This window comes from Furipterus horrens, unplaced genomic scaffold (assembly GCF_987537825.1).
Source record: "Furipterus horrens unplaced genomic scaffold, mFurHor1.1.pri manual_scaffold_5, whole genome shotgun sequence".
Taxonomy (NCBI): domain Eukaryota; kingdom Metazoa; phylum Chordata; class Mammalia; order Chiroptera; family Furipteridae; genus Furipterus; species Furipterus horrens.
In genome coordinates, this window is record NW_028327175.1 from 117,615,700 (window position 1) to 117,625,156 (window position 9,457).

General features: G+C 45.8%; 1 protein-coding gene across 2 annotated transcripts; it reads left to right on the plus strand.

The window, feature by feature from the left end:
* Nucleotides 1-391: 391 nt before the first annotated feature.
* Nucleotides 392-9,457, plus strand: RNPS1 (RNA binding protein with serine rich domain 1). Of its 2 annotated transcripts, none has more exons than XM_090277211.1 (8): nucleotides 392-491; nucleotides 3,376-3,563; nucleotides 3,807-3,962; nucleotides 4,553-4,744; nucleotides 5,247-5,349; nucleotides 5,597-5,750; nucleotides 8,001-8,142; nucleotides 8,593-9,457. In XM_090277211.1, exons 2-8 carry the CDS (start codon nucleotides 3,493-3,495, stop codon nucleotides 8,690-8,692), a joined length of 918 nt encoding a protein of 305 aa, XP_090133337.1. In that variant the 5' UTR covers nucleotides 392-491; nucleotides 3,376-3,492; the 3' UTR covers nucleotides 8,693-9,457. The 2 variants fall into 2 exon arrangements, with proteins under 2 accessions (XP_090133337.1, XP_090133338.1); XM_090277212.1 differs by lacking the exon at nucleotides 392-491 and adding an exon at nucleotides 675-1,328.

A 9,457-nucleotide genomic window follows, 5' to 3' on the forward strand; every position in this document is an offset into this window, starting at 1 on the left:
AGTTCCGCCAGTGCAGAAGCCACGTCTACACGGTCAACCCCCACACCACGCGCGACTTTTTAAAAATCCTCTCCTGAAGATATGAGAGGGAGGAAGAAGGAAGGTATACAGAGGGGGAAAGTGGGGGAGGGGGAGGGAGAGATGCTGGGCCGCATTAACCCACTCGGCACCGGCCCATCATTTGCTCAGGCGGTGCAGCCCTCCGACCCCAACAAGCAGTCTATTTGTAGGCCCCATTCAGCGTGCTCCCAGCCCGGGGTAGTCCAACACTGCCCTCCAGATGGGGTGACAGAGGAAGAACCCGCGCCGCCGGTCTCCACAAACGGCCTTGGCCCTTTAACAATCTGAGCGCTAGCGCCCATTGGCTGAAGTGTTTACGTCATCACTGCTCGCCTAACTGCGGCGTCTTCCCGCTCCCTAACCCTGACGACTGAGCGGCGCCGACCTCAGCGGCTGAGGAGAGCGGGAGGAGGTTGCGGTGGCGGGAAGATGTAAGTGGGGGAATCCGAGCCCATCCGAGCTTCGGGGGGCGCACCACGGGATCGGCGGGGCGTATCGTAGAGCCTGCGCGCTCTCTGGCCCCGCGTTGAGGACGGCGGCCTAGTGGCGCAGCGTGGGGACTAAGAAGAAAGAGTGTGGCCCGGGGTGGGAGGATCCGAGACCGCGGCCCGGAAGTAGTCGGGCCTGCGGCGGGCGGAAGGGCGGCCTCGCTTAGTCCGCTTTGCGGCTGGCCCAGCTAGGCCCGGGCGACTTAGAGCAGCCGAGAGCGCGGCCTCTGCCTTCAGGACCCTTTTGCTGGGCTGGAGACCCAGGCCTGCAACGCTGGGCCCTGCCCTGGAAGCGCTCGCAGTCCGGCGTCTGGACTGGGAGTTGTGAGTGCAGGGGGAGGGCGAGGTCGCGTGCGGGGCCCGTGCCCCTGTGGGTGCGGAGTTGCTCTGTGAGATACCCTGGAAAACTGACTTAATTCTCCCTCCGGGACCATTAATTCAAACATTAACTTCACGAACGTTTGCTGGGCTTGTGTGTGCCATTCTCGGTGCTAGCCCTTGGGTATACGATCCCTGAGATCATGGAGCTCAGTTTGATGGGTTACCCCAGAAGGGGAGGTTAAAGTCAGTGGAGGAGAGACGTGGCTTTTTCTAACTTTATTTTTGCATGAATTGTGCCTAAAAGGTACTTTCAAATGGGGAAGGTCCTTTGAAGATTTGAGCTGAACGCCATCTACTCGAGATTTAACTAATTGTTTTCTCCTCTCTCTGGCTGTGGGACGCGCACTTTCCGGAGGATGGGGGAGGTAACCAAGGTCCTGTGCTGTTACCTGAACTTGTGTGAGCAGAGAACCTCAACCTTTGCTTTTTTAGCATTCAGCCACACCCAACAAAGCGTTCGTTTACTCTGTTGGTTTTTAATTTTTAGTATTGAAGAATAACTGGTGGTGCTTATTTTCACTAAGTACTCTCAGCTTTAGAACTGCGGTGGGGTCGGGGAATCTGCACTGTAGGTCAGCACTGTTCAATAAGGTACCGATTGACCACCTAGAGCTATTTAACACTTGAAATACGCCTAGCCTAAATTGAGGCGTTTTAAAGACTTGGGGGGAAGGGGTAAATAACTTTCCTAATAAGTTTTTATACGGACTGTTGAAAAGGTAATACTTGGGATGTAGTGTGTTAAATACATTACCAAAAGTTAACTTCACTATTAACGTTTACATTTTGTAATGTGGCTACTAGGAAATTTTAGGATATGTGTGGGGCTCTCTTAATTGGATGGTGTTGCTCCTAGTGTTCCTTATGGGGGCTATCCAGGGACCACTTGTTGAGCATTCAAGGCTGTGTGACTGGGGACAAGGGTTTATATGGGAAAAGAGCCTCTAAACACAGAGAAACAGCCTTTTCCTCTAACTTTAGCAAACATTTTGTGAGCCTTAACTAGGTCCCAGGTCCCTTTCATGGGTTAATTTGATGTCCTTGATAACTGTGAGGGGTAGGAACTGTAATTGTCACCATAATACTGGTGAGAAATTGAGGTTCAGAAAGGTTAAGTGGCTTATCCAAGGTCACACAGCAAAGTTAACTCAGGCAAAATGACTCCAGGGTCTTAACCATAATCAGTGATTGTCCAAGATTGCAAACCTTATCCAGTATTGCTGACTTAGTGTCTATATAATACCTTGTTATTTTAAGGCAAAATATCTTAAAGATTTTATAGCCCTGGAAAAGAGGAGCAAGGATGATACTCTGCTCCTTTCTACTCTGATTTGATTGTCCAAGGCCAGGTACTCTTTCTTGAACCAGGACATTATTCACATTTTGGGCACCCCTAAACACATGGAAATAATACCAATTGGTGTGCTGTGTCCAGGTTACTTAACAGACTTATCAAAAAAGGTGAGATAGAAGTAGTTAAGACTAACATCCTGAGACCTTTGCAGCAGCCCCCAGGAAATGGGGTACATAATGAATTAGTAGTTTGTTATTGAGTAATTCTTTCTAATGACCATTTACTGAGCATATGCTGCAGTCCAAGCACTTTGATAAACCATTACCTGAGGTATCTCATACAATTGCAAAGTCTTACTTCCCACTCCATATATTTTTGAAAGAATATAATGAAAAAAGGAAGAATTGTACAGTGAAAACTCACATTGCTACTGCCTAGATTTTATAAGTCACATGTCTGCCATATTTGCTTTATCCTGTATATAGACACACTCATCAATATTATTTTTTTCTTGCATTTCAAAGTCATTTGCATGTTTCAGTATAGTTCCCCCATAACACTTGTGCATAGCATTAACTGAAGTTCCTTGTTTACAATGACTACTTTTTATATTTTGCAGCTTTTTAAATGTTCATGTGGGGTATTTTATCCTATTTGTGTTTGGGTAGTACACATTTGATGCTGGTACCAGTTATTTTTTAAGTGGTGTTTGTTTCTTGTCATATAAAATATTCCACAAGGAAATCACAGCAATAAAACATGATCTAAACCTATCAGGATAGCCACACTCATTTTGGTTTTTCTCTGTTCTGCATGCAAATGTGCTGTAGTATGTATTCTAAGGAACCATAGAGGGCTCATTGTTAAATTAAGTGAAAAATTGGTATTGTACCACCTGTAAAATAACAGTGACAAGCACCATCATCATTTCCTTAAGAAAAAGACAAGCTGAGGTGACGATTCTCCTGTGTGTCCTGTGGAGATGGTATCCTCCCTGAGGAAATGAAGATACCCACGTGTTCCTGGCTTTGTGGACGTTCGCTCACTGCTGTGATCCTTGTCGCCATCTTGTGTGCTCAGCTTTTGCCTACAAAGTAGATTTGTTGCCTTGCCAATTTGTTCACTCTGTAAATCCTTTTATCTTGTTATTAGGCTGCACTTTGGCGTAAATTGCAATCGATTAGGGATCGTTTCTCAGACTCAAGTTAGAAGTGAGAGTTCAGATAAGTGAGGCCGCCATTGCTGCTTTGAACACCTCAGAAGGGGAGAATGGATTTATCAGGAGTGAAAAAGAAGAGCTTGCTAGGAGTCAAAGAAAATAATAAAAAGTCCAGCACTAGGTAATCCTTCTGTCAGATTCTTCTAGTGCTACTTTGGGGGTGCTTATTGCTAGTGTCCCTCAGAAAGGGGAAGATTGGAAGTGTCTTGCATTCTACAGTGAAAGTGTCATAAGCCACAGATCATTTTGCTCTGTGATGGCCTGGGATCTCTGTAGCCACTTAAATTCCCTTTTTTGGGTTGTGCTGTTGTTTCAGGGTTCAGTCAGAGGGGCATGCGATCTCATACTCTTCCTTACCATCCAGGGCTCCTTCTCCTACCAAACGCAAAGACCGCTCTGATGAGAAGTCCAAGGATCGCTCTAAAGATAAAGGGGTCACCAAGGAGTCGAGCGAGAAGGATCGTGGCAGGGATAAAACTCGCAAGAGGCGCAGCGCTTCCAGTGGTAGCAGCAGCACCAGGTGGGGCTGGCGGGATAGAGTGTTGAGAGGCCTCACATCCCTTGTGAAGAGCCCAGAGAGTGCTGTGCTGTCTTTTTAATTTTTGATAAAGAAAACACACTTTCAGATTGTTAATTGGGATTCTAATTGTGGCAGACTAGTTTGGGGTTTGCTCTGGTTATATATAAAGTAGGTGTTCTTATTTTTTCTTTCCTTGAGATGTTAAGGAATGGGACATCTTGGGTTATATTTTTCTCTAAACTTTTTTTTTTCCATTGAAAACCTGCCTTAGTCAGTCAGTAGTCACCTTTAAAGCCGAGTTGGTGGCTCTGACTTGCCAGGCTCCTCTACCTTTCAGTAGGCAACGCTTCTGAATGCAGCTTGTTCTTCCTTTCCTGTCACTGCACGATGTGAATGCTGTTTGTCTTCCCTACCTAGGACTTTGGCTTGAGGGTGAGATGGTAAATGTTCTCCCCACTGAGGAAAGTAGTGCCACTTGAAAATATGAGGGTAACTGTTTACTCCTGGAAGCATGTGCAGGCTTGTCTGTGCTGGGAAGAAATGCTGTTCGCTCTTATTGTCTGTGTGACCCCTTCCATCTCACCACCCAGGTCTCGGTCCAGCTCTACCTCCAGCTCAGGCTCCAGCACCAGTACCGGCTCAAGCAGCGGCTCTAGCTCCTCGTCTGCATCAAGCCGCTCGGGAAGTTCTAGCACATCCCGCAGCTCCAGCTCCAGCAGCTCCTCTGGCTCTCCAAGTCCTTCTCGGCGCAGACATGACAATAGGCGGCGTTCCCGCTCCAAGTGAGCTCCCCTCCAGCACTGTTTCTCACCAAAACTTGTGAATTATCTGTGAACTTCAGTTTACAAACTGGGGTCTATAAAGTTACTATAATTATTCTAAAAGTAGACCCAAAAAAAGTCTTTCTGTCCTGATAGTATTTCTGAGACAGGGATGATATGCATGAAACAGTAGGAAAGGCTTCCTTATAAAAAACTCATACTAACAGTTAATATCCCCACTAAAAAAACTTTGAACCCCTGGCTGCTGTGGCTCAGTGGATTGAGCGTTGGCCTGTGAGCCAGGTGTTGCTGGTTCAATTCCCCGTCAGGGCACATGACTAGGTTGCACGTCAGGTCCCCAGTTGGGGGTGAGTGAGAGGCGACCACACAGTGATGTTTCTCTCCCTCTCTTCTTTCCCCTCTCTCTAAAAATAAATAAACAAATAATTATTTTTTAAAAAACTTTGACTTGACAAATTTATTGTTTTTAGTGTTTTTTTGTTTTGTTTTTTTTTTCAATCAGATCCAAACCACCCAAAAGAGATGAAAAGGAAAGGAAAAGGCGGAGCCCTTCGCCTAAACCCACCAAAGTACACATTGGGAGGCTTACCAGGAATGTGACCAAGGTGAGGAATCCCAAATCTTTCCAGTGGACTAGGGGGTGATGGCTTTGGTTGTAGCCTTTCGGAGGACTTACGTGATGGTACATGATTCAAGTAGCATACTACTGATTAATTTCTTTTAATGGAGTATACCCATGTGTCTAGATTTACCCCAAATGCCAAAGTTGTAGTTGTTATGTGGTGAATTATCTTTGACTCTTATACAAGTGACTGGTGCTTAAGCATTAGAGTGACCCTTCTTTTCCTTTAGGATCACATCATGGAGATATTCTCCACCTATGGGAAAATTAAAATGATTGATATGCCTGTAGAAAGGATGCATCCCCATCTATCTAAAGGCTATGCATATGTGGAGTTTGAGAATCCAGATGAAGCTGAGAAAGCGCTTAAGCATATGGATGGAGGTGGGTGGCCCTGTCAGCACTCCCTTTCTATCCCCTATCCAAGACCAGCTACCAATCACACGTGGGGACCTTTAGAACGAATTTCTAACCTGGCTACGCCTCAGAATCTCCTTGGGGCTCTTTCAGGGTTTTAATTCTTAGTGGGTGTGTGTTTACCAAAAACATGTTTTATGGAACATTATTCTTGGGGGAAATTTGGCAAATATGAATATATTAGCATTTTAAGAATTTTTCAGCTGTTAAAAGTTTAAGGATTGAATTTTTTAACAGAGTGCATTATGAATATAATGGAGCCATTTGACTTTTATATGGGAATGTTTTCTTTAATTCTGAGAGTCATTTTCTGTTTTTGTTGACATTTCAGCATTTTAGGACTGCTTTGATGAATTCACAAATTTTACCCATTTCCTAAAAGCTGTTTATGCTGACATTTGTAGCTGTTCGGAATTAGGCAGAATGGTTTGAACATTTGAATAGTTTCAGACGGCTTTATTGTTTTGGGAGGAAGGGTTGGTTGGTTTGGGTTTTTTTTTTAGAAAGAGAGAGAAACCTTATGCATTCATTGGTTTTGTTTTGTTTTTTAATCGATTTGAGAGAAATACAAATTTATTGTTCTACTTATTTATGCATTCATTGGTTGCTGCTTGTATGTGCCCTTACTGGGGATCAGACCTGCAACCTCGACATATTAGGATGATGTTCTAATTCACTGAAGATGGCCAGGGCCACATGGCCAGTTTTCATTTTGTCTTTAGGTCAGTGTTTTAAGGAACATATAAATTGTTTTTCCCCACACTCAATGCTGCTGTAGTCCAGGCACCTGGGGCCGAGAGCCAGGACTGCCCACAGCACTGTGTGGGCTGCCAGGCTGAGTAGAGAGGAGAATTGGAGCACCCCAGAACCTCAGTGTCCTTGAAGACCTCATAATACACTTGATAAATAAAATAGCCTACCAGTTTTCTAGATAATTGCCCTTGAACCTTGGTAGAGTTTAGATACTAGGACATTTTCCTTGGTATTTAGCTAACTGTTTCAGTCTATCAATATTCCTCTGAAGTGTTTTAGGGAGTTTAGCATAAACAACAGTTCATCACTATGAAATACATAAGCTTTTAGCTTTGTGAATCATACCTTTGTATTAGGTAGTAGAGATTGTCAATCATGTTTTACAGAGTCTGAGCACTTGCTAAAAATTTAGGAGACTTGGACACATCCAAGACACACACATTTTCTTAAGATTCTGGTGGACATCTGTGTGTCCCCATATCTATGCACCATCAAATGAAGCAACTCCATATTGTCTCCAGGAAGAAAGTGAAAAAACCTGGCCTTTACTGGCAGCTGACCAGAAAGGTGGATTCATCTCTTATTTTATAATCAGTGCCAAAATTCCCTAACTAGAGCTGGCTTTCGCAGTTATCCAGGGCCAGCTTATGCTGCAAATATTTAAGCCTTTTGAGTCTGCTGAACACAGGTCCTCATGCCTCAGTTATCCCCTCAGTTCCTTTGAAATTCCATTGAACATAGGAGCTGAGAAGATAAAGGAGCCCTCCACCCTTGGGGACACACAAGGGATATGCTTGGTCCCCGGAGCAATTCTTAGACTGAGGTAGGGGTGTATCCTTCCCTGAGGTTCCTGGGTCTGTGTCTCGGTTTCCTTTACACTTCTCTCACTGAAGCCCTTACAGGCTTCTCTGGCTTTCTGCCTGAGCTGTCTCCCTGGGGCACTCTTCCAGACTTGTAAGACAAACTTGACATCTCCTGAACCTCATTTCATTTTGTCCCCCTGCCCCTGAGGTGTTCTTCCTCCTGAACCCCATGTCTCAGGAGATCATAGCTTATCCAAAACTGGTGCTGATCATCTTTCTTGTCTTGCCTGTTCCCTTCCCATTGTTCTTGAGAAGGAAGCCCAATTGCTAATACCATGGTCCAGCTCAGGGCCAGGGCACAACTCTTCCTCACTTGAGTAGATTCCAACACGTTCCTTGAGTGTTGACTTGGATGGTTCTTTCTCTGAGAGGCCATCCCAGTGCATCAAGGTTGAGTCCCCAGTTATGTTCCATTCTCACTTACAGTTTTCTTAATGAAACCTTCGATGATAGTGATTATGTGGTTATTTCTCTGACCAGCTGAATTTGTCCTTGTTTCCAGGGCACCTGTTTGTCTTGCTTTCCAGGGTATGCCTACGTCTGACATGTATAGGGTAGGCGCTTATTAGATATTTTATGACTTGATCCTTTTTTTCAACAGGACAAATTGATGGCCAGGAAATCACTGCCACCGCTGTGCTGGCCCCCTGGCCTAGGCCACCCCCCAGGCGATTCAGCCCTCCCAGGAGAATGCTGCCACCACCTCCCATGTGGCGCCGGTCACCCCCACGGATGAGGAGAAGGTGAGTCAGTTTGGGGTCTCACAGGGGACTTACTGATTGGGGCCAGCTTGGGTTTGTTTTATTTACAATAATGGCTTTAGGATCTTAATTTTGCCCCACACGCATGCGTGCACACACACACGCACCATGATGGGAGTAGAAAGGCAGTGTTGGCATGGGTGACCTTGGAAGCTCACGTTCATTACAGCTGGGGAAAGGAAGAGAAGGGCAGCTGCTGGAATGAGGGACCAGCGGGAGGCATGCATGGCACCACAGGTTGTACCAGAACTCCAGAACATCTGTTTCCTTCCCAAGGGCTCTGTCATTGCCATCCAAAGGGAAATGTTCAACCAGGAAACCGTGCAGAATGGTTCCAGGAAGAAGCCAGCCTTAACCCTGCAGTCCAAAATGCAGAGCTGCTTCCATGGTGTGTGCTTCAGTGTCTGATGTGGTTTTTTCCTCTTCCCACAGGTCACGCTCCCCACGGCGCAGGTCCCCTGTGCGTCGGCGATCCCGCTCCCCCGGCCGCCGCCGCCACAGGAGCCGCTCCAGCTCCAATTCTTCTCGATAAGCAAGCCACCGAAGCTCTGCCCCATAACTTATATCCCATCCAACTCAGTCCTGTCACTTTTCTAGCCAAAGGAGAGTCAGTAGGAAACAAATCCTCACTCAGGGGCAGGCTTCAAAGGCAGCATTGAGACGTTTCCTCTGAAGGCCAAGTTCAGCTGCAGAACTGTTGTTGGTTTGGAGTTGTGCCTATGAAGATGCCCTCCAGTTTCCTGGCTAGGAAGCTCACATGTTTCCAGCCCCTGAGAGTCAGTCAGTTCAGTGGCAAAGCCAGCAGGAACAAACATGGTTCCAGCTAGCAGTGTCACCCCAGCCTGGGAGCAGTTTTCCATTCCGCTGATGACCTAGGGCCAGTCTAGTAACCTGAGGATCCTTCAGGAAAGGGCATGCTTTTGTGCATCTGCCATTTCTATTAAACTGGCCCTGCTCCCCTGCTTGAGTCCTGACCTCCAGGGTCAAACATCCCCTGTTAGTTTCTGTAAATGGTTCTATTTTTACATGTATTCATGCACATACACCCACACCCCACATCTCCTTTATCTGAAATTGGTGAGCAAGGTGAGAGCTAGCTCTGCAGGGTCATCAGACCCCACCTCCACCTCCTTTGTGGTGGTCTTTGGGGTTATCTTGGGAACGTGTACATTGCTTTTTGGTTTTTATTGTACAGTCAGTACTATAAATTTTCTTGTTTTGAGTTTTTTGTAACTTTGTAGCATTTTGTTGTGTAGAATAAAAGGATTCTGTTGAATAAACCTAGGATTAGAATGCA

Excerpts from the sequence above, each read along its gene's own strand:
- RNPS1 (XM_090277211.1), top strand. The coding sequence starts at position 3,493 with ATGGATTTATCAGGAGTGAAAAAGAAGAGCTTGCTAGGAGTCAAAGAA. Across the intron at positions 3,564-3,806 it reads AATAAAAAGTCCAGCACTAG|GGCTCCTTCTCCTACCAAAC; the intron begins GTAATCCTTCTG and ends CTTACCATCCAG. Across the intron at positions 4,745-5,246 it reads AGGCGGCGTTCCCGCTCCAA|ATCCAAACCACCCAAAAGAG; the intron begins GTGAGCTCCCCT and ends TTTTTCAATCAG.